Genomic DNA, 26383 nt, shown 5'->3' with positions numbered 1-26383 from the left:
CTGAACTCCTGGCGGGCTTGCATGCTTTGGGGAGTTTTTCTGTTCGGCAGACGTTCCATCTCCTTGTGCCGCCTGGGTTTCGGTGGTCGCGCCCGAGATCTTCCCTCGGCTCCTCCTTTTTCCTGGGCTCGGAGGGGCCTTGTCGGGGCTGCTTATGTTCTGCCTCGCGGTCTCGCCTCCGGTTGGTGGTCGGGTGGCTTCGTGGTAGGTGTCCCACCTGCGTGCTTCTCTTGGCGGCAGTATGGGGTATTTTGGCGGTCCTTCCTTTTCCTGTCCCTTCTTAGGTGGTTACTCTTGTTAGCTTGGTTACTCTCGGCTTGGTTTTCTGGTGGGGGTTGGGGGCCGTCGTCTTGCCACATACTGTCGCCTCTTTTCGTGCGGCGCTGGCGGAGCTGCTTCAGCTTGCTTTCGGTCTTGGTGTTGCTTCTGCACCGTTAGTAAGCTGTCTCGTGCGTCGTTTCACCTCCGGCCTGTTCGTGTGCCGCTTGCACCATCCTGGTCTCTGGTCAGCGTGCTCTGTCTTCTCCTCGGTTGGTAGTGCCCCTTCGGTTCCGGTGTATTTTTTCGTCGGCTCTTTCCTTTGTGCCTTTGCCTCTGGGGGTCGAGTCTCTTCAGTTTTCTTGCTCCTTCGGTTTTAGCGTTTTGGTTGTTTGGTGGCAGCAATCTCCATCTTTTCTGGCGCGGAGTGGGGCTGCTGCATTCTGGAGGGGTCCAGGGTTTGTTACTGCTTCGTTGGTTGGGCCGGGGGTGTGTCGTTTTTGTGTTCAGTGGCGGCCCTCCGCTGTTGTTTGCGTGCCACGGCGTTTGGGTCCGGAGCGCGTTTTGCGTTGATCCGGTTCTGTTCTTCCCGGTTCGCGGGTGATAGTGTCCCGGGTGGTCAGCCGTGTTCTTGCGGCTAAGCTGCCTGTGTTCTTCCCTCATGCCTGTGGCGTTCGTGGCTTCGCTGCTCTCGCTGCCATCTGGGCGACGTGGCCTTGCAGTCTTTCGGGCATGGATTTTTGGTGTTCGTGCAGGGGCCTTGCTGCTCGTGGTTCTTGTGTTGTTCCCGGGATTTTCGGGGCTGTGGTACCTTGGGTTGGCGTTTGCTGCCGGTTGTCTCGCCTCCTTGGGGGGTGCGTGGTGTCCGCCTCCCGGTTCTGTCCCTTTGACCTTCCTCTGTGGGTAGTTAGCTCCGGGGAGCCGACGGGGCTCCCCCCAGAAAACCAGCATTGAATGTAATGAAACGCCATTTTCTGGGTGAGACCCGGAGGCTCCCCGGCAACCCTCCCTCCCTCCGGTCAGCGTTTTTCGCGTGTTTTGACATCCAGCCTCAGAACTGATGGGTGGATAGCCGGCGTGGGAGGTCTGGGGCTCCCCCTTCCCCCTCCCGGGGAGGGGGGAGCTGCGCAGACAGCGGCGCGGTGACGTATGACGTCATACTAGTTTCCTTGTTTTCTGTTGAAGAGTTCTATCCACTAGTTCGGCTTTAGGTAGCAATTTTCACCAGAATAGGGGTTTGTTTTGGAATGCTTACCTTTCTGGATGCTTGACCCGGTCTATGGCAGACATAGAATGCTTCCAACCACACGGGGGTTTCTATAGGCCATTGCTCCCCTTGCCTCTCTGAGGGGGCCAGGTTCTGGCTCGTGGTCCCCGGTAGCCCTAGAACTCCATACACATGACTGATGCCAAAGTCTGACATTAGCATATCATCCGGTAAAGCTCCGGGTAGCCTCCGGGTCTCACCCAGAAAATGGCGTTTCATTACATTCAACGCTGGGTTTTTTTTTTGCTCTTCAAGTTCTTTTTTGATGCCTCCCTACCTTATGAAAGTGGAAACAGGGTAGTGATAATGGTGAATTTTGCATTGAAGTTATTTACTTTTTATTTACTCACTGTTCACCTGTGGTTGAGTGCTTAATAACCCACTGCACTATATGAAGGTGAATACATCTCTGTGTGTAATTACCTAAGTGTAGTTACAGGATGAGAGCTACTCTCGTGGTGTCCCGTCTTCCCAGTACTCTTTGTCGTATAACACTTTGAAACTACCAATGGTTTTGGCCTCCACCACCTTCTCACTTAGCTTGGTCCAACTGTCTACCACTCTGTTTGCAAAAAAAAACTTTCTAATATTTTTTTGGCACCTTTGTTTCCTTAGCTTGAATCTGTGTCCTCTTGTTCACTAAGTTGCTAGTTAAGGAATTCCTCTTTGTCAATTTGGTCTGAATTATTCATGTTAGTATTTTGTAGGTGGTGATCATATCACCTCTTTTTCTTCTATATTCTAGTTTTGGCATGTTTAACACCTCTAGTCTCTCCTCTTAACTCGTGTTTCTCGGTTCCAGAAGTCATTTTGCAGCATGCTTTGCACCTTTTCCAGTTTCCTTATGTGCTTCTTTAGATGTGGGCACCATACAACTGATGCATATTCCAATTTTGGTCTCATGAAGTCATGAACAGCTTCTTCAGCATTTCACCATCCATATAATTAAAAGCAAGTCTGAAGTTGGAAAGCGACAGATACGCTCTTCTCAGTGTTCTTTGTGTGTTCCTCTGGAAACAGCTTACTATCCCAAACCACCCCTAATTCTCGTTCTTTATTAGAGTTCTGTAATTCCTTTCCACATAATTTGTAAGTCGTATGTGGTCTATTTTAGCCGATTCTACATTCCATAACATGGCATTTATTCACATTGAATTACATATGCCAATTGTTGCTCCAAGCACTTATTTTATCTAGACCAATTTGAAGGGCATGACAGTCATCTGCACCTCCTATCTTCCCCAATATCTTAGCATCATCTTCAAACATGTTCATATAATTCTGTATTCGCTCAGGTAGCTCGTTTATGTAGACGATGAACATTACTGGTGCAAGAACTGAACCCTGTGGTACTCTGCTAGTAACACTCCTCCAGTCAGATACATTGTCTCTGATTACTGCCCTCAATCTTATTTTGATTGTGTGTAATTGCATGTGTGTGTGTGTGTGTGTTCATTCGGCTATTTATTCTCATGCTGTCCTTTGGGTTGTTTAATCTTCATCAGTCAAACAATCTGATTTTATCTGTGTAAGACAGACAATCTATGTATGCTGACTAGCATTGTAAAAGCATTACAATCACCCGCTGTGATCGAGAAGTCAATAACTCAATACTCTATATGATGTACAACACATTTCGAACCCTGTCTGTAGAGGACAGAAAAAATGTACACACATGCTGGTTAACACTTAAGATGAATGGCCAAATCTATGGTAGAAAATAGAATTAAGAAAAATTACTCTGAGTTAGCTTAAATTTTTTGTTTTTCAGGAGCCCAGTTATGGCAGGTGGTCTGTTTGCCATTAGCAGTAAGTTTTTCTGGGATCTTGGAGGTTATGATCCTGGGCTAGACATATGGGGAGGTGAACAATATGAACTCTCTTTTAAGGTTAGTCATGGTTTGCTCTTTGTATGTACTGTCTTGTCAGATGTAACATAAGCCAAAATAATTTTTTTTTAATATGCTGTTGCCAGTGAACAAGTTATCATAAGAAGAAAACTTGTGTATCACTTTAATAATACAGTACTGTAATGGTAAATGATGATAGTTTATAATTGGTCTCGCTTCTTGCAGGTCGGCATTTGATTCCCAGCAGCCCAAGTAGTTGGGCACCATTCCTTACCTTCTATTCTATCCCAGTTCCTTGTTCTTATATGCCCTCCAAGTGCTATGTATCATACTGGTTAGCACAGTATTTTTTCTGTGGAGCACCCCTTCTGCTCCCCGGAGCTATACCGAGCTGATGTGTGAATATTAGACCGTGGCAACAGTCAATTGACGGAATTCTAAGCCTACTGGGGGACCAGCACCAGAACCTGGCCCCCTCAGAGAGGCACAAGGAGCAATGGCCTATAGACACCCCCGTGTGGTTAGAAGTCTAATTCTGCCATCTACTAGGTCAAGCACCCAGAAAGGTAGGAATCCCCAAAAAACTACGGATGGTGAAAAATTGCTAACCAAAAGCCGAACGAGCAAACAGAATTCCCAATCAGTAAACAAGCAAACAAGTATGACATCACCACAGCCACCGTGCCGATGTTTGTGCAACTTTCCCCTCCCTGGGAGGGGGAAGGGGGGAAGGGGTCCCAGATCGCCTGTGCCGGCTAGCCAACCCCAGTTCTGAGGCTGTTGTATTAGGTGATGGTCGATCGACTCTGGCTCCAATCCTTGAGCAGTGCTGTGCTTTGTGGTGATGTGCTGCGGTGTGGTGGTGTGCGAGTCAGGTGTTATTCCAGAAGTACTAGGGTTGCATGTGCCTAGGATTTCCTTCCCTAGGTTCCCTGTAAGTACTGCCCTTGCAGTTTGGGAATACCTTCCACAAACTGTTCGGGGGCTACTTCCGCAGGGTTCTTTTGCTGCTTGGTGATATCCCGTCCTTGGGGTAGCTGTGGTTTTTTCCCATCCCTGTTTGGCCTTGGGTAGGAGGTAGCATTGTCGCTGGCAGGAGCGCAAGGTACTGTACTGTGCAGCAGTCTTGTAATTCATATAGCGACCGATTCCGTTCCTCCTGGAGACGTTGTGCTTTTGCAGGGTGTTTATTTTCTTTTCTTATGCTTGGTGTGGCTGTAGGACCTCTTTGTATGATTTTGGTGGCCCTCCGCTAGGTCCCCGTGATTGCACACATCGCTGGGGTTCAGCTTTTAGTTTGTTTGCCTGGTAGCTCTGTGATAACTGGTTACCAGTATCTTGCCTGGGCTTCTCTTAGCAGTCGGCCTGAGGGCCCTGGGAACCTCGCTTTTGGGGTTCATTGGTCCGATAGAGGAGACCTTTGAGTCTCACCTCGCTTCGTGCGAGTTTGAAGGTTGCTCTGTCCCCTTGTCTCAGAGTGACATTCACCGCATTTGCCTCTGCCATTCTGCCTGTTGGGTTGATGACACCTTTGATCCGGAGTCTTGCAATTGGTGTTTCTTGCTTGTACTCCTGTTCACCCAGTCCACTATTACTGATATTTAGATGCAGGGAGCTTCCGCGTTGCATGCGAGGTTTAGGTTGCTGCAATGCGCTCTGTTGGTTGCCTTTCCGGATGCCCCACAGCTGCCCTGTTTGGGTTATAGGGACCCAGACTTGGGGGGTTTTAGTCACCTCGACTTTGGTTTCGTTAGCGCCCCCTTGTTCTTTCCCTGTTGTGGTTCATCCTGCTTCCCCTCTATCAAATGCCTAGTGCCAGATGGTCACGGCTCCCAAACGTCTGAAGGTTTCGGAATCAGGGCAGGGTTTTCTGAATGGTGAGACTTGGGTTGCTTCGGGGACTGCCCCTTCTGGATTTGCAGCATTGGCATTCAAGCCTATTCCTCCTGCTGGGGCTTTCAGGTCCCCCAAACAGACCCCCTTCATCCCAGCTTTTCTGGTGGACTCTGTCTTTTCTCCAGAGGCAGAGGGTTTGGAGGACGGCTCGGCTCCGGGTCCTGATGTGGGGGATCCCGTGGCTGGGGAGGAATTGACTTGGAGTTGGGGGGCTTGGGCCTCGTTTGACCCCGCTTGAGTGTTGGTACCCTCGGAGTGGGACATGTTGCTACAGGGAGAGGGGTTTTCCTATCCCCCCTCCTTGTACGAGTTTGATATGAGTTCGACTCTTCCCCGGGTTCAGTTCCGGGTTCCCTTGGGTTCTTCAGTTCCTTTCTTCCGGAGGTTTTCAGCTTTCCGCATTCTGCCTAGGTAGGTGCAGGTAGCCCTTACGGTTTACCTCCTGCGAAACCCAGATTATGCCTCGATAATGGATTCTTCTTTTGAGGTTTGGCTCCTCTTTTCCTTATTGGGTGCGTTACGAGGTACCAGAGTCTTCCTGGCTGGCAGACTGCTCTTTCTTTTTGTTTGGGGCAAGGCATGCGTTCTGTTGGGCGTTGACGTAGTTGACTATGGTTGTTCAGGTTTACTTGGGGGGGCAAGTTTGAGTACCTCAAAGTGTGCTTGTTCGCCCCTGTGCTTCCTCGCGATATCTGTCAGGTACAGCTTCAGCCACGGGCAGGTCCCTTCCCTTTTAGCGTCAGTGATTGCTGAGGATTTGCATGCCCGTGGACATTTGGCTTTTGTCTTGCACTTCTTTTCCCTGCTGGAGCTGTCTTTGGACTGGCTCGAGGAGGATGTAGAAGTGCTGGTTTCCAGGCTAGAGCTGGCTTTTGTTGCAAATAGCAACAGAAGAGCTGGCTTAGTTGCTGTTTGCAGAGTCTGCGGTGGTACTTTTTCTGCAGGCGGGCTCGTCTAGTTGCCAGCCTATGTTGGACTTGTTGGTTCTCCAGAAGCGTCGTGCCTGGGCTTGGGGTTCTTTTGGTCGTCGTAAGCCAGTAGTGCCAGATTCGGGGCCGGCCCCTCCTGCGGAGCTGTCGTCATCTGGTCGGCGCAGTGATCGCTCTGAGCGTCTGTCGAGCGCTTGTAAGGGTCATTGGCCCTTTCGTGGTTCGGCCCGTTGACGGGGCTCTTGCCTAGTCCCATAATTCGTGGGCGTTTCGTGGTGTTTCCTCCAGCCTGCGGTGGTGTTGGATGGCTCATCCTCCTTTGGGAGGGATCTGGGCCGGCAGGGCAGGCCTCTTCGCCTTCTCTCTGTCTGGTCATTCCGGAGTGGGTTGACTTGGGCGTGGTCAACTGACGGCATCCCTCAGGTGGGTTTCCCGCCGATTTCCAGTTCCGAAACGGGCCTGCGGGTCATTCTGGACTTGTCCCGTCTAAACCCCGGGGTCTTTTGCCCCTCTTTTCGGATGACCACTCTGTCCCAGGTCCGGCTGCTTTGTTGGTGTCCCTCGACCTCTAGGAAGCGTATTGGCACGACCCGATTCATCCGGGGTTCGGGAACTGGCTCGGTTTTGTCAGCCCACGACAAAACCAAGCCACCAAGCCAGTTACTGCTTTCCTTACCTTCCATTCAGCTTGAATCTGGCACCTCACATGTTCACACGCCTTATACGGGTCATGGTGACCCGTTTGCGTTTATTAGGGGTTTGGGTTCTGGCTTGGTTTTGGTTCTGGCTTACCTTGACGACTTGCTGGTTTGGGCTTCTAGCTGGTCCACGTGTCTGCTCGCCAGGGATTTAGTTCTTTCCCAGTTCGCTGGATTTTGGTTCTTGGTGAACTGGAGGCAGTCCCATTTGGTTCCCTCTTGGGTTTGAACTTCGCTGGGTCTTGTGTGGGGACTCTCGGACCGCTTCCTTGTTCTCCTTTCAGCGGCATTGCTGCGGGTGCAATCCCACCTTCGGCCGTTTTTGGGGAGCACCTGGGTCACTTGTCAGTTGTTCAATGAGCTGTGTGGTAGTTTGAACTTTGCCGTGTTGCTCTAGCTGTCAGATCGAATCTGGCCTCGGAGGGGGGGGGTGGGCTCTTCTGGTTCATTCGGGAACGTCCCTTCCGCTGCTCTCGCGATCACTGGGTTTGGACTCTGGGGGCCTTGCATTGGCTGCTGCGTCGCCGGCTTCCTCTTTGTGTTTTTTTTGGTTCAGTGCTGTGGCGCCTAGCTGAGCCCTCGCTCGATATGTTAACGGATGCATCGTCTCTCGGTTGAGGCTCTATGAACAGTGCTCACCCGGCCGGCCAGGGTCATTGTGTCCATCCTTCTCGCATGTCCAAACTCCCGGGTGTTGCAGCTGTGTGCTTTTCGCTTCGGAGGGTTTGTGTCGCTCTCGGAACGTGATTTCGCTACTTTCAGACTGCTCCCTGGTGGTTCATTGCCTGAACCGAGGTGGTTTGATGCGGTCCTTGGCTCTTTGGGGCAGGTTGCTTCAGGTGACTCGTCTGCTGAGTTCTCGGGGTTTCTCTCTCCTGGCGGTTCATGTCCAGGGGATGTCCAATGTCCTGGTGGACGGCCTGTTCTGGTTCACTCCCCTGTTCATGGAATGGACAGTTGACGCTGACTCGTTCCGTTGGCTCTGCCGGACGTTTGGGCACCCGGAGGTGGACCTCTTCACGTTAGCTTGGTCGAGGCATCTTCTGGTATATGTGGCACCCTTCCCCGTCTGCGAGGCCGTCGGGGTCGATCCCTTTCGGCTGGACTGGTTGTAACGTATTAGAAATTGGAAAGAAAAGAAATTAAAAAATGAAAGTATGGGTGGGTGTGGGAGTTAGAGAGGTGAGAGGGAGGAGTGTGAAAGGGTGGTTTGGGGAAAGGGAAAGATTAAGAATGAGAGAGAAAGGAGGAAAGTAGAAGAGTAGACATAAAAGTAGAAGTATAGTAGAGATAGAAGTAGAAGAGTAGAAAGAAGGAGGTTGCTGCCACCATCCATTTAAGTTAAATATATATAAGACAAGGAATGGAACTTGTCTGCAAAATAATATTATCTGATGTTATCATGTATCAACTGTAAGCATGTACTCGTATAACCAAGAATCTTTGTCATAATCTTAGGCCAGTAAACTTCAGAGTGCTCTCTACTCTAGCTTGCAATATATCATAGAAAACCCAAGATTCAAGATCCACACTTCTTTATTTTCAGATGTGTGTGTGTGTATTGGGTGTCAACAAATAGCATCGTTTACCTTGGGGTGAATAATTTCCCTCCAGTAGTCACTTATTTTGTTGGGGCAATGCTTTATGTTTGGTATCCTCTCAGTTTTGGGTTGGTCTCGTATCTTAAAACTCCCGCCTGTCTTGTAGAGCAAGCCAGATTCTGATGTGATTAGCTTGTGCTTGACAGTACCAGCAGTAAAGTTCTGGAAACTACTGAGTTCCCACTAGAAAAGGGGGTTGCATTACACATTCAATTATAACGTTATGATTTTGATTGTCACAATATTTATGTGCACACTGGATGTCTTAATTTTTATTTCATTCTATTTTTTTTTAGATATGGCAGTGTGGAGGAACCATGGTAGATGCACCCTGTTCACGTATTGGTCACATCTACCGCAAATTTGCACCTTTTCCAAATCCTGGAGTTGGAGATTTTGTTGGCAGGGTGAGAGATAATTAAAAAATCTTGTAGAAATATTTTACTGTGCAGTCGACACTTCATAATATGGTGGTAATATGTCTGGAAAATGGCATGTTATATGAAAGTTCAAAGTTGTGCATTACAGGCATACTATGCTCTGATTTTAATTTTGTATATATGTGTGTATTTACTATTTGTACCCTATTCGTATTTACTATTTGTACCCTATTTGTATTTACTATTTGTACCCTATTTGTATTTACTATTTGTACCCTATTTGTATTACTATTTGTATCCTATTTGTATTTACTATTTGTACCCTATTTGTATTTACTATTTGTACCCTTTTTGTATTTACTATTTGTAACTGCAGGATCAAACTGTTAGTTCTTGGACCCTGCCTTTCTAACCATTGGTTGTCTAATGTACTTATTCAAGAGTTATTTTTCTTCTGTCATATTTGCATATTTCTCACTCACACACATCCCCAAGATGCAGCCCATACCAGCTGTCTAACTTACTGGTACTTATTTACTGCTAGGTAAACAGAGACATCATGTGAAAGAAACTCTGCCTCAACCTGGAATTGAACTCGGGCCCTTCTGATTGCGACTCCAGAACACTATCCCCTCAGCTGCAAGTACCTCTGTGTATAATTACCTAAGTTTAGTTACAGGATAAGAGCTATGTTTGTGGTGTTCTTTCTTCCCGGTAATCATTGTTATATGTCATTTTGAAACTACATGTACTGACGGTTTTGGCCTCCTCCACCCTCTTTCTTAATTTGTTCCAACTATCTACCACTGTTTGCAAAAGTGAACTTTCTAATGTTGTTTTCATCAACTCTCTTTTCTTAGTTTGAATGTGTTGACCTCATGTTTATGGATTTGCAGTTTTCAAGAATTCTTCATTGACAGTTTTGTCAATTACTCTTGTACATAATGGTCAAATCACTTCTTTCTGGGGGCAGCTCTTACAGCTGCCTGAGGCTAACAGATTGATATCCATTATATTAGTATAGAGCATCAATTAATTGGAGTTCTCTGCCTACCAGGAACCACGAGCCAGAACTTGGTTCCCTCAGAGAGGCGAAGAGAGCAAAAACTTATGAAACCCCCCCCCCACTTTGTAATTACCTAAGTGTAATTACTTAAGTATAGTTACAGGATGAGAGCTACGCTCGTGGTGTCCCGTCTTCCCAACACTGTCAAATAACGCTTAGAAACTACTGACGGTCTTGGCCTCCACCACTTTCTCACCTAACTTGTTCCAACCGTCTACCACTGTTTGCGAAAGTGAATTTTTTTATATTTCTTCGGCATCTGTGTTTAGTTAGTTTAAATCTATGACCTCTTGTTCTTGAAGTTCAAGGTCTCAGAAAATCTTCCCTATCAATTTTATCAATTCCTGTTACTATTTTGTACGTAGTGATCATATCACCTCTTTTTCGTCTGTCTTCTAGTTTTGGCATATTTAATGCCTCTAACCTCTCCTCGTAGTTCTTATCCTTCAATTCTGGGAGCCACTTAGTGGCATGTTGTTGCACCTTTTCCAGTTTGTGAGAGTATTGTCATGTCTGCCATCGACAGGGAGTATAACCCAGAAAAGTAGGAGGACCATTACAAACCACAACTGGTAAAACATTGCAACCCAAGACCGAACAGAGCCCAAGAACTCCCTGCAAGAGAAAACAACTAACAAGCAAATTTCCAACTCAGGGGGAAGGAGGGGGGCAAGCTCTGACTGTCGGAGGGGACCCTGCCGAGGCGGCCAAGCGCTGACACTGGCAGTTCGTCGACTGATGTCGTATAAAACAGACGTCATCATTGGCCTCATTCTTCTGTCTGGATTTTACCCTGTGTGGTTGTGCCTGCTGTGTGGATTGAGCATTGGCCAGGTGTTTTTAATATACTCGGGCTGTATGCGTCTAGGGTTCTCCTTCCTAGGCGCCCAGTAGGTATTACCCCTGTGTATTCAGGGTTTTTTTCCCTGGGACGTTCGGGACTTCACTCCCATTGAGGTTGGAGTCGCTTGTCATTAGCCTCGCCCTTGGGGTTCAGCGGGGGTTGTGGGGCTTTCCATCTGGTCCTGGGTAGGGAGTGTTGTTGTTGTTGGCTGGGATGCATAGTCTTTTGCACAGCTTGTATAATCACGGCAGCCATCTCTCTCTGGTCTCTCGTTGTTTGTGGTGTATTTTTGAGGGTTTCTAGTTTTCTTTTATTTTCCTGGAGGCAGTCTGCCTAGCTACTGATTAGGTTTGCTTAGGGTGTTTGGTGGTCCTACTCATGGCCCCTCGAGGTTACACGCATAGCTTTTTGGGGTCAGTTTTCCCGGTATTAGAAGGGATTCAACTGGCTTCAGCTTCACCAGTGCCTGGGCTCCCCATCGGGAATACTACTCCTGCGGGGCCTGGGTAAACTCCTTGGGGCTCAGTGCGACTATGTATGTCTTCCAAGTCCCCCGCTTGCTTTTTGTGAGTTTGAAGGTTGTTTGTTGCCCTTGTCTCAGGGTGACGATCCTCTGTAATTACCTAAGTGTAGTTACAGGATGAGAGCTATGCTCGTGGTGTCCCGTCTTCCCAGCACTCTTTGTCATATAACGCTTTGAAACTACTGACGGTCTTGGCCTCCACCACCACCTCACCTAACTTGTTCCAACTGTCTTCCACTCTGTTTGTGAAAGTGAATTTTCTTATATTTCTTCGGCATCTGTGTTTAGCTAGTTTAAATCTATGACCTCTTGTTCTTGAAGTTCCAGGTCTCAGGCTGTTCGACCTCCGTCATGCTGCTTGTTGGGTCAGTGACTCTTATGACCTGGAGTCGTGCATAAGTTGTTCCACACTTGTTCTCCAGCTTACCCATTCTTCTTTGAAAGATGTTAGGGATCAGGCAGTGGCTGCGTTGCAGTTTAGGTTTTTGTTGTTTCAACCCGCCCAGTTGGATGCTCCAGGGCTGCCCCTGTTTTTGTTTTAGGGATCCGGAATTAGGGGTGTTGGTTGCTTCGTCCTTGGTTTTGCCCACTCCCTTGCTTCCTTTCCTTGTGGGCGTGGATCACCCTGCTCCCCTCCCCCTGTTCCCAGCTCCCAAATGTCTGAGTGTTTTAGGATAGGCGCAGGGTTTAGCTCGGGACGAGACTTTGGCGACTTCGGGGGCTGCCCCATTTGATGCGTGTACAGAAGCGGTTGAGCCTGATCGTCATGCCGAGGCTTCTGGGTCCTCCACCAGCAGACAGCTTTTCTGCTGGAAGGCAGAAAAGCCTGCTGACAAGATCAATTCTGAATGAGCAACCAAAGGTGGTGCACGCTCTTCTGGATCCCAATCCCCTGTCAGACGCGGTGTTGAAAGATCGCTCTCCGTCAGTGAAATTCAGACCTTATTGTTTGAAAAACATAAGGGTCATGATATTGACATGATATTGATCAAGCTAGGCACAATAAGGACCAAACCCAAAGGTCAGATGCAAATGATACATCACCGATGAGGAGGATACAGCGAGCGTATTCAGTTGTAGCTGAGTGCCACCCATGCTCACCTGTGTTATCTCCAATTTTTATAGATGATACATAGATGAATCGTTTTCTGGGTTCAGTGATGATGCATATTATACAAGTAGCATAGATGAACAGTGTTAGCAGCTTTCATGGTGGTATTTTCCATAGATCTTTAAAAGAATAGCTGAATCTCTTCCAGAATACTTGTAGCTCCTCCGGAATGACTGAATCTCTTCCAAAATACCTTACAAAGCGATCTTTTCAAGACTACCTTACAAATTGATCTTTTGCTATAATCTTTTCAATACTACCTTATGCTTTACAAGCTTGGCTACATACCACCTACAGATACTAAAGCCAAGGGTGTACATGAGTGTGTTATTTGCAAGCACTCAGAACGAAAAAACAGGAAGCGAAAATCTGTTAGTACTACCTGGAGCAACAAGAGAAAAGTCGCTCTGTGTACCATGGACTACTTCGTTGATTATCACTCACTTCTGAAGTGCTGAGTGTGTAATACAGTGTGTTACTGTGTAAATAGAGTGTGAAACTGTACATATTATAATTTTTTGAAGTAATATTGCGACAAGAAACATTTATTGTGGACACATTACTGACACATGTATCACAGTTCCATGGAACACTATGAACATTCTACTGTATACATATTGTAAAGGACACAAATATGCATCATATACGAAAAAAAACAAATAAAACCGCATTGAAAATACATAGAACAAATAATTTGAAATATATTTGTGGCAAATTCATGATACACATTCATGATACCTGAATGGCCCGTGCAATCGACTATGGAAGCTTCACGCAGGGGCGACCCAGGATGGCGTCTTCTCCACGTCCCTACAGCCAATGTAAGTGGATTTTTTTGTTTGTTTTTTACATGTACGTCTTCAGGGAAGGGAACTTATCATTTTTACAAAGATAAAAATTTTTTTTGCAAACACTTGATTTCATGCACACAGGGGGAATGTCATAATGAACTCGCCGCATCACAGAGGTTATACTTGCTAAGCATAAGGGGCTGGGTAGCGAAAAAATATTTAAATTATGTAAAAATTACTTTAAAATGTTAAACAAATCTCCAACTTATTGGCTTCAGCATCGTGAAACCTTCATCAAAATATTTTCAGATATTTATTTTTTTAGATGAATTTTTGTTAAAAAAGAAGAAAGTTTTGTTGATAAGGAGAACAGTTCCTATTAACTGGAACTGATGGATAATGCTGTAATAAAGAGATGACAGCACCTGTCCGATGCTGAAAGAAGAAGAATAGTAGTAAGAAGTGTTCACAAATTGGATATGCAGCTGGTGCCTTAATAGCGTTGGGTGTTTAGGTAATACATAATAACACAAATAATAATGAATAAGTATGTTGTTATGCTCTATTTTGTTATATATCATTTCAAATACATTGCCCAATGTTTATATCTGTTACTTTTAGCAATGTCCAAAATTTTTGAGTGGGGGGGAATTATTTTTGTTTGTTTTCAGCTTTTCTCCTTTGTTTATTATCTGATTTTGTTATACCCTCTACATCCAGGAGAGTGCATATTCGTCCCTTCCTTTGTAAAGATAGAATGAAATTGGTCAACAAATAAATCGGTCACAACTCACAGAACTTAGGACTTTGATCTTTTTTTTTTTTGGGGGGGGGCAGATTTTTGTGAGATTTCAAACTCTATATTCTTTGTCTCTTTAGGTTGTTTTGATGATTAGGGACCAAATTAGGGCTTTTTCATTTATATAAAGCATTTCCTAAATATATCCCCTAAATCATTATAATTATTATAGTTATCCTTATATTTTGTTTTTTGGGGGTTATTTTATCTTGACTTCATTTCAACACATATTAACCTACAACTTTCACATATTCCAGTACGAATGCCAAACAATGTTTATTAAAACATACAAGTAAATTAATGAATTAGAACTACCTTATTCATTGTTGATAACTTCAAATTCAATTATCTCTTAAACTAGAGTTTTGACTTTGAAACCGCTTCCAAAATTACAGTTTCTGACGGATTCTCACCATTTTTACATATAGTGTGCATAGCTGTCTGTTCTTAAATTAAATAAATTAATATTTTTATTCAGGAAAAGTACATATTCAGTACATAGATGAACAGTTACAAACATAATGTTGTATGTACTAGCTCTATCTATAAATCCAATACCTAAAGCCACTAATACGCATAAGAATCCTATAAAATGGATGTTTCATAAACCCTAAACATTTGGGGTTATTATTTTTTTTTTTGGTCTAAATTTGGCGCATATTTCAAATGCCATATTGACAATTTTTCTGGGAGGAGCCCCTACGGTTCCCCGGAGCTATCCATGGCTGATATGGATACCCTAACTATTTTGCATCAGTCAATGTGGGTGGAGTTCTAGGTCTACCGGGGACCACGAGCCAGAACCTGGCCCCCTCACAGAGGCACGAGGAGCAATGGCCCATAGAAATGCACATGTGATTTGGAGCAGTCTATATCTGCCATCGACCGGGACAGGCACCCAGAGAGGTAAGCGCCACAAAACAAACCCCTATTCTGGTTAAAACAAAGAAAGTCACCAACGAGTGGACAGAACTCCCCCAAAAGAAAAACGAGCAAACAAACATGTCACACAAGCCGTGCTGGATGTCTGCACAGCTCCCCCCGTCCCCGGGAGGGGGAAGGGGGAGCCCCAGACCCTCGCGCCGGCAATCCACACCTCAGTTCCTTGGCTGATGGGATCGTGCACAGTCGTATGACTCAAGCTCCGGTCTTCTTCAGTGCTGTCATTGTTTTCAGTGCTGCTCTTCCGGTGGTCGTGTGAGCTGGGAGTATTATTCTCAGGTACTCAGGCTGCCCTAGGGGCTTGGGGTTCTCTTCCTTAAGTCACCTTGAGTCTACCTCTGTTGGCCTTTCGCTGCTTGGCATTTGGCCGCCCCGAGTGTGTGGGGGTTTTCCTCCCTTGTTTGCCTTGGGGTAAGTGGTAGTTATTGCACTAGTGGGGCGCCGGGTACTGTGTAGCTAGTTTTTACCTATAACGGCGGCCGGCTCTGTTCTCTTCGGGTACGTTGTTTTCTTGCTAGATTTTTCTTTTATTTTTGTTTTTGCCTGGTGAGGGGGTCTGCCTTGTTTTCTCCCTTCCCCATTATATTAGGGTCATTTGTGTGGTGGCACCCCCAGTTTCGCCCTCGTGAGTGGACACGTCCAGCGAGTTCAGCTTTTAGCAGTTGCTTGGTAGTTTTGGGCGCCTGTTAGCAGTACCCTGTCTAGGATAACCCTCTGCAGACCAAGTCTAAGGGCCCTGGAAAACCCCACGGGGACACTTGAGTCCAATGGACGAGATCCCTGCATCCCCCCCTCGCTTTGTGCGAGTTTGAGGGTTGCTCTGTCCCCTTGTATCAGGGCGACACTCCTTGTTTTGCCTTAGTCATGCTGCCTGTTGGATCGGTGACACATTCGACCCCGAGTTCTGCAAGCTTTGTTGCTTGTTTGTGGCTCCATTCACCCAGTCTGTTGGTGACATTCCTCGGGTGCAGGCGGCTCACGCATTGCTGGGTAGGTTGTTGCACGGCGCTGGTTTGGTTGCTTCCCAGATGCCCTGAGGCTGCTCAGGACCCAGGCTTGGGGGTTTTGGTCGCGTCGGCCTTGGTTCGGTCCGCGCCCCGTCGTTCTTTCCCTGCTGTGGTTCCTTCGGTCCCCTAACCCCCCTGCTTCCAGCTCCTAGGCGTCTGAGGGCTTCGGGGTCGGGGCAGGCTTTAGAGGTTTGAGACTCGGGCAGTTTCGGGGGTTGCCCTGTCCGGGGTTGCGTCGGAGGCATTTGAGTCTGTTTCTACAGCCGTAGCTCAGGGGTCTGACCAGTGGGCCCGCTCTCTTCCTGCTATTTCGACCACCCCGGCTTTTTCTTGTGGGGCCGGGGCTTTGGAGGACAACTCGTCCTCGGGGCCTGTTGGGTGGTTCCCGGGATTGGGGAGGGTTTTTTTTTTTTTTTTTTTTTTTTGAGATATATACAAGAGTTGTTACATTCTTGTACAGCCACTAGTACGCTTAGCGTTTTGGGCACGTCCTTAATCCTATGGTCCCTGGAATACGATCCCCTGACGCGAAGAATCGTTTTTTCATCCAAGTACACATTTTACTGTTGCGTTAAACAGAGGCTACAGATAAGGAATTGCGCCCAGTAAATCCTCCCCGGCCAGGATACGAACCCATGACATAGCGCTCGCGGAACGCCAGGCGAGTGTCTTACCACTACACCACGGATACTGGGGGGTTGGGTTGGGGGTTGACTTGGGGGCCTTGGGCCCCGTTGGACCCCAACGTTTTGTTGTTGGTCAGTGTACACATGTTGGTGCTCCGCGCGCTTCTCCCTGGTGGTACACTGCTCTCCCTCATCTTCTCTCTCAATTTGTCGCTCCCTGGATATTGGGGGAGTTCTGAGTTTTATATGTGGGGAACACGTCTAGTTCTTTCTCTGCATATGGGTGTGGAGTAGCTGGGAGCGGCGCTTCCTCTGCCTCTCCACTGCCCCTGCTCTCCTGCACAAGCATCTCTGGACATGATCCACTAGCAATGCACCTACACTGTTACGTGGCTACGCTGTCATTCCTTGATAGTGCCTATGCGTTACAGGTGAGATTCTATGGTCTGGTGTCTTATTAGCTGGGACTCTGGATGCTCATTCATTGCCATCGTTCAGCACCAGCCTGCACCCTTATACAGTATATATGTTCCGTACCATTCTGATGTCTGATCCAAGTAGCATTTGGGTCGGCCCATGTGTTGCGCTTCCTCGGTGGTCGCCCAGGTTGACATCGGGGGGCGCCGATTTTCACGTTCAGGATTTCCCCATAGCTTTCACCTGACCTACCCTAACCTGTCATTAACAGCCTTTGACTTTTGGTTTATTGGGTTGTCAGAATATTTTCCACATTCTTCTTGGGGCGTTCCCCGATTTTGACTTGGACGTCCATTTGTGGGGTCGCAGGGTGTGGGTTAGACCAGTTGCCATTCTGCTCGGTTCTTCCATGTGGTTCAACCATATGTACGCTCCTTCTCCACATTCATATACATCCGGCATGTGTACACGCCTTCTATACCCCTCACCTTCCTCCTGTGGTTTGGATGACTTTTTTCCTGTTTCTTGGGGTCGGGGGTGTTTGGTGCTCATGTGGGGGTTGCTTCTGGGTTATTCCATGTGAATTCACCAAAGGCCTCCCACTCGACCCTTTATAAATCTAATGAATTTTTGTAATAAAGTAGCTACTGTGATTGGTCGCAAATCTTTTCGCTTTACATGGCATTTCTTCTTCAAGGGATTGCAGCAAGTTTTTTGCAAAAATTCAAATTTTGTCAACATTAAAGCTTCATGATGGAGGCATATTTGAGATTCTATCTCCAAGTTCAGTTCGCTTCGCTTTGCTATCAGTTTCTGGGGGGAGCCCCGTCGGCTCCCCGGAGCTTTACCGGCTGATATGCTAATGTCAGACTTTGGCATCAGTCATGTGTATGGAGTTCTAGGGCCTACCGGGGACCACGAGCCAGAACCTGGCCCCCTCAGAGAGGCAAGGGGAGCAATGGCCTATAGAAACCCCCGTGTGGTTGGAAGCATTCTATGTCTGCCATCGACCGGGTCAAGCATCCAGAAAGGTAAGCATTCCAAAACAAACCCCTATTCTGGTGAAAATTGCTACCTAAGCCGAACTAGTGGATAGAACTCTTCAACAGAAAACAAGGAAACTAGTATGACGTCATACGTCACCGCGCTGCTGTCTGCGCAGCTCCCCCCTCCCCAGGAGGGGGAAGGGGGAGCCCCAGACCTCCCACGCCGGCTATCCACCCACCAGTTCTTCGGCTGATGCTATAGGCAATGGTTATGTGCTCCGGCTCCAGTGGTTGTTTCAGCACTGTACCTAGAGTGTGGTGTCTGTTTTCTAGGTGGTGCGTGAGCCGGGAGTGATTCTTCAGTACTCGGGCTGCATGCGCCTAGGGTTCCCTTCCCTAGGTGCCCTGTAAGTACTGCCCTTGGGGCTTGGGGCCACCTTCCACAAGTTCCTTGGGTCCTGCCCCTGCTTGGCCGTTTACTGCTTGGTTTTCGGCCGCCCTTTGTGTGCTCGGGGGTTCTGTCTCCCTTGTTCGCCTTAGAGTAAGGGGCAGTGTTTGCACTGGTGGGGCGCGGGGTACTGTGCAGCTTGTCTTTACCAATCATAGCGGCCGGCTCTGTTCCGCTTGGGTACGCTGTCCTCTTGCGGGGTTTTCTTTTTCTTTTTGTTTATCTACCTGGTGGGGGGGTCTGCCTTCGTTCTTGCCGCTTGTGTCCCTTGTGTTCTGAGTATTTTCTGGTGGTGCCCCCTGCTAGGTCCCCGTGAGTGTACACGTCCCGGGGGTTCAGCTCTTAGAAAGTTGTTTGGTAGCTTTGGGTGCCGGTTAGCAGTACCCTGCCTGGGACTACCTGAGCGCGAGTCCTCTTAAAGTAAACGCTCGGGACCCTGGGAAACCCCTGGGGGCGCGCGGGTCCGATGGATGTGACCCCAGAGCCCCCCCCTCGCTTCCAGCGAGTTTGAGGGTTGCTCTCACCTTTTGTCTCTGGGTGACTCTCTGTTTTGCCTCCGTCTGCTGCCTGTGGGGTCGGTGACACCTTCGACCCGGAGTCCTGCGAGTTTGGTTGCTCGTTGTGGCTCGGTTACCCAGTTGTGCTAACACAGCGGGTGCGGGCAGCAGGGGCGTTGCACTTGAGCCTTGGTGGTGGCAACGTTCTCGTGGTTTCCTCCCCGGGAGCCCCGGGGCTGCCCCGTTGTAGTTCGTTTTGGGACTTGGGGGTGTTGGCTGCTTCGGTTCCATCCACGCCCCCTTGTCTTTTCCCCTGGTTCACCCTGCCTGCATCCGGTTCCTTACGGTCTGTAGGTTCGGGGCGGGGTTTTTGGTGGTGTTGAGACTCGGGCAGTCTCGGGGAATTCCCCTTCCGGGGTAGTGACGGGGGCATTTGGGCCTGTTCCTCCAGCCGTGTTGTATGAGTCTGCCAGTGGGCTCCCTTCCTTAGTGTTTTCGCGGCTGCCCCGGTTTTCTGGTACGGCCGGGGCTTTGGGGGAACGGCTCGGCCCCGGGGCCTGTCGTGTAGGTTCCCGGGGCTGGGGAGGGGCTGACTTGGGGGGGCCTTGGCCCCGTTAGACCCCGTGGGGGTTTTTATCCCCCTCTAGGCGGGGCTTGTGGTTACGCGGAGTGGGGTCTTTCCTCCCCACTCGCCGTACGTGCTGTTGGATGTCGGCCCCTCCCCGGGCTCGGTTCCTTGGCCTTTGAGTCGGTTGGTTCCGTCCTGTGGGTGGATGTTTCCTCCCCCCCCCCCTTTTTGGGACGGTGTTTTTGTCATGTTTCCCCGTTCGGTGGGGTTCTGCGTGACTTCTGATCTCGGGTGCGCCTGCGCCTTCGTGTGCCTTCGGGACTAGTGTTGGCTTCTGTGTTCTCGAGGGTACGGGAAGGTTTTTCGCTGCTTCCCGCATTATTGGAACGTCTGTCGGCTCCTCGTACTTGTCGCCCTGTTGGGCTACTTGTCGCCCTGTTGGGCTACTTGTCGCCCTGTTGGGCTGCTTGTCGCCCGGTTGGGCTGCTTGTCGCCCGGTTGGGCTGCTTGTCGCCCGGTTGGGCTGCTTGTCGCCCGGTTGGGCTGCTTGTCGCCCGGTTGGGCTGCTTGTCGCCCGGTTGGGCTGCTTGTCGCCCGGTTGGGCTGCTTGTCGCCCGGTTGGGCTGCTTGTCGCCCGGTTGGGCTGCTTGTCGCCCGGTTGGGCTGCTTGTCGCCCGGTTGGGCTGCTTGTCGCCCGGTTGGGCTGCTTGTCGCCCGGTTGGGCTGCTTGTCGCCCGGTTGGATTCCTTTTTGGGCTCTTTTGCTTCTTTGGCCGGTTTTCTTGTTCCTGCTTCCTCTTTTGGCTCCTTTTCTCGTGCAGTAGTCCTGGCTGGCGCCTTCCCGCAGGGAGGGTGTGCGGTTCGGCCGGCGTGTTCTGCGCATGCGCCGTGGAGTTTGTTTTGGTCTGGGCGGTGTTTCAGTGCTGGGGTTTTGCACCCTTTTTTGCTTCAGTGCTTCGCCTCTCGTTCTTCTCCCTGGCTGCGGTATGTGCCCCTTCGCGCCGGGGGTGTCCTGGTTCCCTGTTGTGGGGAGGACACCGCGGTTTTCCCTGTCATGGGTGTGGACCGCCTCCCTCGCCTCTCCCTGTTCTCCTGCGGGTCCGGCAGGGTCCGGCTCTGGCGTCTTCACCTGGCGGTGCTCTCAAGTTCTTCTGGGCACGGTTGAGTCGTGTCCAGTTCGTGCCACCATTCGCCAGGTGAGTTTCTGCAGTCTGGCGTCTTTTGGCCGGGCGCTGGATGCGGCGGTGTTTCTATACCTGTCTTTATTTAGGTATATTTTGTACGACTGCAACCGTTCGCACACCAGTGACTGTCCCTTATCACCCCTTCCTGTCCCCCCTCATGTGCATGTCCAACCCATGCTGGTGTCATTCAGGGGACCCTCCCTTTTTAATGTTGTGAGGTGTGGGGGTTGTAGGGTTGGTTCTGTACTCACCTGGTGAGGCTCCTGGCTGTGCTTGCAGGATTTGAGCTCTGGCTCTTGGGTCCCGCCTATCTGGTAGAACTTGCGGGATAGTACCAGTGGAGTGCAGTGGTGCTATTGGCACTTTTGGGGGACACTGTATTACCATCAGTGGTCTGTGCTTGTTACACGACCTACTTGCGAGCATAAGCCTGCTGGTTCGTCCGTGGACTTCCAGGGCGCACTGGCCTGTTTTCGTATGGCAGTTCCGGCCCGTCCTGGTTGTGGGGGTATGTGGGCCGGTGGACTGCTCCTAGCAGCTGCCTGGTGGGCCATCCTCTGGCCGGTCTGGCCTAGCCTTGGACCGGGCTTCAGGTGTAAAAGAGCTCCCAGTACCTCATCCAGCAGGTATCGAGCGGGGTTTTTCCGCCGTCGGTCGCCTGGTGCAGGTTTCTGGGCCTGCAAGGTTTTTGTCGTGTCTCCGTTGGCCCTGTCTGGGGTCTGCCTGCTCCGTTCTCTGCCTTTGCAGAGGGGAGTTGCTATTTACAAGTTGCTGTTGCTGCTGCACGTGTGCATTGGTACCGTGTTTCACGGTGGCGTGTCCTTGTTCCTGTGTCCGGTTGTGGAGTGGCACTTTGCTGCTGTTTTGTGCCTGGGGATTGCGTGCGGTTTTTGTCCCTGCCTGATTGTCCACCCCTGGTTGTTCTCCTGGGGTTTTTTGTGCTTCTGCTCTTTCTTCCTGCCTCCTCTGCAGCAGGGATGTTCTGCGTGTATTCTTAGGCGTTGGTCAGCCTGTGTCCTGTGATGTGCTTATTTGTCTCGGTCTATTGCAGTTGTTCGTGCCCCTTGGTTCGGGTCCTGTTCTGGCGGCGACCCTTCCGCCTTCTTTGGTTTTCCTGCCCTGCCGGTTGTTTTTTTTTTTTTTTGGGGGGGGTTCTTGCGATGTCTCGCGTCGGACCCGTCGTTTCTGAACTCCTGGCGGGCTTGCATGCTTTGGGGAGTTTTTCTGTTCGGCAGACGTTCCATCTCCTTGTGCCGCCTGGGTTTCGGTGGTCGCGCCCGAGATCTTCTCACGGCTCCGCCTTTTTCCTGGGCTCGGAGGGGCCTTGTTGGGGCTGCTTATGTTCTGCCTTGTGGTCTTGCCTCCGGTTGGTGGTCGGGTGGCTTCGTGGTAGGTGTCCCACCTGCGTGCTTCTCTTGGCGGCAGTATGGGGTATTTTGGCGGTCCTTCCTTTTCCTGTCCCTTCTTAGGTGGTTACTCTTGTTGGCTTGGTTTACTCTCGGCTTGGTTTTCTAGTGGGGGTTGGGGGCCGTCGTCTTGCCACATACTGTCGCCTCTTTTCGTGCGGCGCAGGCGGAGCCGCTTCAGCTTGCTTTCGGTCTTGGTGTTGCTTCTGCACCGTTAGTCAGCTGTCTTGTGCGTCGTTTCACCTCCGGCCTGTTCGTGCGCCGCTTGCACCATCCTGGTCTCTGGTCAGCGTGCTCTGTCTTCTCCTCGGTTGGTAGTGCCCCTTCGGTTCCGGTGTGTTTTTTCGTCGGCTCTTTCCTTTGGGCCTTTGCCTCTGGGGGTCGGTTCGCTGAGTTTTCTTGCTCCTTCGGTTTTAGCGTTTTGGTTGTTTGATGGCAGCAGTCTCCATCTTTTCTGGCGCGGGGTGGGGCTGCTGCATTCTGGAGGGGTCCAGGGTTTGTTGGTGCTTCGTTGGTCGGGCCGGGGGTGTCGTTTGTGTGTTCAGTGGCGGCCCTCCGCTGTTTGCGTGCCACGGCGTTTGGGTCCGGAGCGCGTTTTGCGTTGATCCGGTTCTGTTCTTCCCGGTTCGCGGGTGATGGTGTCCCAGGTGGTCAGCCGTGTTCTTGCGGCTAAGCTGCCTGTGTTCTTCCCTCATGCCTGTGGCGTTCGTGGCTTCGCTGCTCTCGCTGCCATCTGGGCGACGTGGCCTTGCAGTCTTTCGGGCATGGATTTTTGGTGTTCGTGCAGGGGCCTTGCTGCTCGTGGTTCTCGTGTTGTTCCCAGGATTTTCGGGGCTGTGGCGCCTTGGGTTGGCATTTGCTGCCAGTTGTCTCGCCTCCTTGGGGGGTGCGTGGTGTCCGCCTCCCGGTTTTGTCCCTTTGACCTTCCTCTGTGGGTAGTTAGCTCCGGGGAGCCGACGGGGCTCCCCCCAGAAAACCAGCGTTGAATGTAATGAAACGCCATTTTCTGGGTGAGACCCGGAGGCTCCCCGGCAACCCTCCCTCCCTCCGGTCGGCGTTTTTCGCGTGTTTTGACATCCAGCCTCAGAACTGGTGGGTGGATAGCCGGCGTGGGAGGTCTGGGGCTCCCCCTTCCCCCTCCTGGGGAGGGGGGAGCTGCGCAGACAGCGGCGCGGTGACGTATGACGTCATACTAGTTTCCTTGTTTTCTGTTGAAGAGTTCTATCCACTAGTTCGGCTTAGGTAGCAATTTTCACCAGAATAGGGGTTTGTTTTGGAATGCTTACCTTTCTGGATGCTTGACCCGGTCGATGGCAGACATAGAATGCTTCCAACCACACGGGGGTTTCTATAGGCCATTGCTCCCCTTGCCTCTCTGAGGGGGCCAGGTTCTGGCTCGTGGTCCCCGGTAGGCCCTAGAACTCCATACACATGACTGATGCCAAAGTCTGACATTAGCATATCAGCCGGTAAAGCTCCGGGGAGCCTCCGGGTCTCACCCAGAAAATGGCGTTTCATTACATTCAACGCTGGTTTTTTGATCTTCTGCACTATACTGTTTTAGAAACTTCAAGCCTTTGTTGGGAGTGTAGGTTGTCAAGTGACATTCAGAAGAGCCACACTCATGGCTAGCAATAGCACATGGCAATAAACCAATGGAATCCTGATTCATGACGTATCCGTAATCAAATTCAGTTCAAATTATTTAACTAACTGAATACAGTAATTTCAAGTGAGACCTGTAATACATTAATATTAATATTGCTTTTTATTTATTTGTGTATTTATTGCAAGTAAATACACAAATAAGTAAACAGCAATGTTTGACCTGCTGACACAATACTACAAAGATGTAAAGATAAATATAGAACACGAACCTAAAATAGCACTGATTGTTTAATAATAATTCTGAATCCCACCCAAAAATGTTCTACCCAATGAAGCTTAAAATTTTTCCAATCAGTTTGGATATCAATTTGCTAGCAGTCATCATCAGTGCACAAAGAAGATGGAGAATCATAATTTGATTTTTTCGATATCGCACCAAGGTATGTCATTTTTAGAGTCCTCTGACTGAACTAGGAATTCAGATCCCAACCTAAATAAAAGTTACTCTTGTATAGAAAAATCTGCTCTATCCAATGGTGTCATTCAAAACCAAATTGGGAATGACGCATATTGAGATATTTTGAGAAATATTGGCAGTGATATTAGCATGGATCGATAGCTGAATGGCTACCCAAACTACTTTTTTGATTACACTGCTGTATTCCACACCAAAAGTTGCTGTGGTATGCCAAATTTCTCACCTCTCTGGACACTAGTCATGATTTAACAAAGGATCAAAGTTGGTAATTTTTGTGGTATTTACACATCAACGGGACGAGAGCCCATTCAATATGGATCTGTTATTTAAGAACCAAAGCAGATTGAGCCCTAATATTTTGCAAATTGTCATTTGGGTGTCTAGGGTTATCTTACTACAAATTTCATGGCATTTGGAAAAGGTTGAGTGGGAACCATAGGTGACTTATTGGTGATTTGAAATGGAATGACCCTTCTCCCATTAGCACTTGAGTTTGAGCGAGTGTCTTGTTTTCTCTCGATTCATGTTTGCATGTGGCTCATGTGCCTTCTGTTGCCGATTGCTTATGCTTTTGTCCCTGGCTTCCAGTACTTGGACTGTCTTTTCATTGCATTTTTACATGTTCCTACCTTATCCTACACATTGTTGTGTTTCTTGGTAGGCGTGTATTGGCTGCTTTCATGCTTGTGCTAGGTTGCTTTCTGCTCTTGTTCAGTTTTCTTTTGTGGAATGTCCCAGTGTTCCGGTGTAGCTTTACGTTCTTCCTCTTCACTTTTGTCACTACCAGCTTCTGTGTTGCATTGTCTACTGGTGTCTTTGCTTCCGATCACCCACTCCTGCCCCTGCAGCTCCTTTTGTTGGGGCAGGGGGCATTTGGCTTCTAGCCCTGGCTACAGTTTTTTCTTTGTTGTTCCACGGTCCCGTGGGGGGGTGTGCCTCCCGGATGGGGCATGTCTGCTCGGCCGGGTTGGTTGTTTGCTGGATTTTGTCGGGGTTCCTGGTTCCCCGGCGGACATTCCTTTTGGTTCTTTGGCAGCCTTGGTTCCGGCGCGGCTTACTCAGTGTCCGCACCCGGGGTTTTTCCTATGGCTCCACCTCTCTTGCCTGGTCTGTCCGCTCCATGACGGGGCTGGTTCAGTCTTCTCGAGTCTTCTAGTCTAGTCGTTTTGACTCAAATATCTCACCATCTGTTTGGTGATCAGGTGGCTTCTTGAATGTGTCCCACCTGTGTACTTCGTCTCGGCGGCGGTATGGGGTTTTCTGGCGGTCCTTCCTTTTCTTTTTGTCTCTTCATAGGTGTACTGCGATCTTTCTTGTCGTGGTCTTGTTGTTTTCTCGTAGTGGTTCATGGCTGTCATCTGGCTGTATACCGTCGCCCTGTCTTGTGTGGCATTGTCGGAACCACTTCGGATTGCCTTGTTTTGCTGCTCCTTCTGCACTGTTCACACGTTGTCTAGAGTGTTGTTCGCCTTTGGCCTGCTTCTGCTCCACTTGTGCCGTCCTGCTCTTGGGCAGGGTGCTTTTTTCTTTCTTCCCCTTGGTATGTTGTGGCCCCTTCGGTTCCGGTTTTTGTCAGTGGTTCTCCTTCTTGGGGTTCTGGTGTTCGGTTTGTTCGTTTGCGGCCCTATCTTCTTTTCTGGTGGGGTTGCGATGGCTCTTTCCGGAGGGGTTCCTGGGGTTGCTGCTGTTTGGTTGGCTGGCCGGGGTGGTGTTCTTGTGTCCGGTTGCGGCTCTACGCTATTCTTTGCACGCTGCGGCCTTTGTGGCCGGGGCTACGCTTTGGGTTGATCCAGTTTCCCTTCTTTCTGTCTAGCTTGCCTGCAGTCTCTCCCCATGCCCTTGATATTTGTAGGCTTGCTGTACTTGCTGCCGTCTTAGTGGCATGTCTTGGACTGACATTCGGGCCATAGTTTGTTTTGGCGGTTGTGCTGGGTCCTGGCTGCGCGCTCCCTTGTGTATGTTCCTGGGCCTAGTTGGGCCTGTGTCGACTTGGGTCGGCTGTTGCTGCCTGTTGTCTCGACTTCGTATTGTGGTGTGAGTGCCGACCGCCTCCCGGATGCATCCCTCTGTTTTCGTCTTTGGTGAAGTAGCTCCGGGGAGCCGTAGAGGGTCCCCCCAGAAAACCAGCGTTGAATGTAATGAAACGCCATTTTCTGGGCGAGTCACAGTGGCTACCCGGCAACCCTCCCTCCCTCCGGTCGGCG

The 26383-nt window shown here is 49.5% G+C and overlaps 1 protein-coding gene across 6 annotated transcripts in view; it reads left to right on the top strand.

Moving 5' to 3' along the window:
- Positions 1-26383, top strand: part of LOC123757746 (N-acetylgalactosaminyltransferase 6) — a 151898-nt gene that overhangs the window by 85550 nt on the left and 39965 nt on the right. For all 6 annotated transcript variants that reach the window (XM_045741602.2, XM_045741594.2, XM_069329515.1 and 3 more), the window contains exons 7-8: positions 3297-3414; positions 8796-8906. In XM_045741602.2, coding sequence (XP_045597558.1) covers positions 3297-3414; positions 8796-8906 — 229 coding nt within the window. The remainder of the gene's footprint in view (positions 1-3296; positions 3415-8795; positions 8907-26383) is intronic.

The sequence above is a fragment of the Procambarus clarkii genome, chromosome 22 (genome assembly GCF_040958095.1).
Source record: "Procambarus clarkii isolate CNS0578487 chromosome 22, FALCON_Pclarkii_2.0, whole genome shotgun sequence".
Taxonomy (NCBI): Eukaryota; Metazoa; Arthropoda; class Malacostraca; order Decapoda; family Cambaridae; genus Procambarus; species Procambarus clarkii.
Note: the sequence above shows the minus strand (reverse complement) of the source record. Positions and strands in the feature narration are given on the sequence as shown.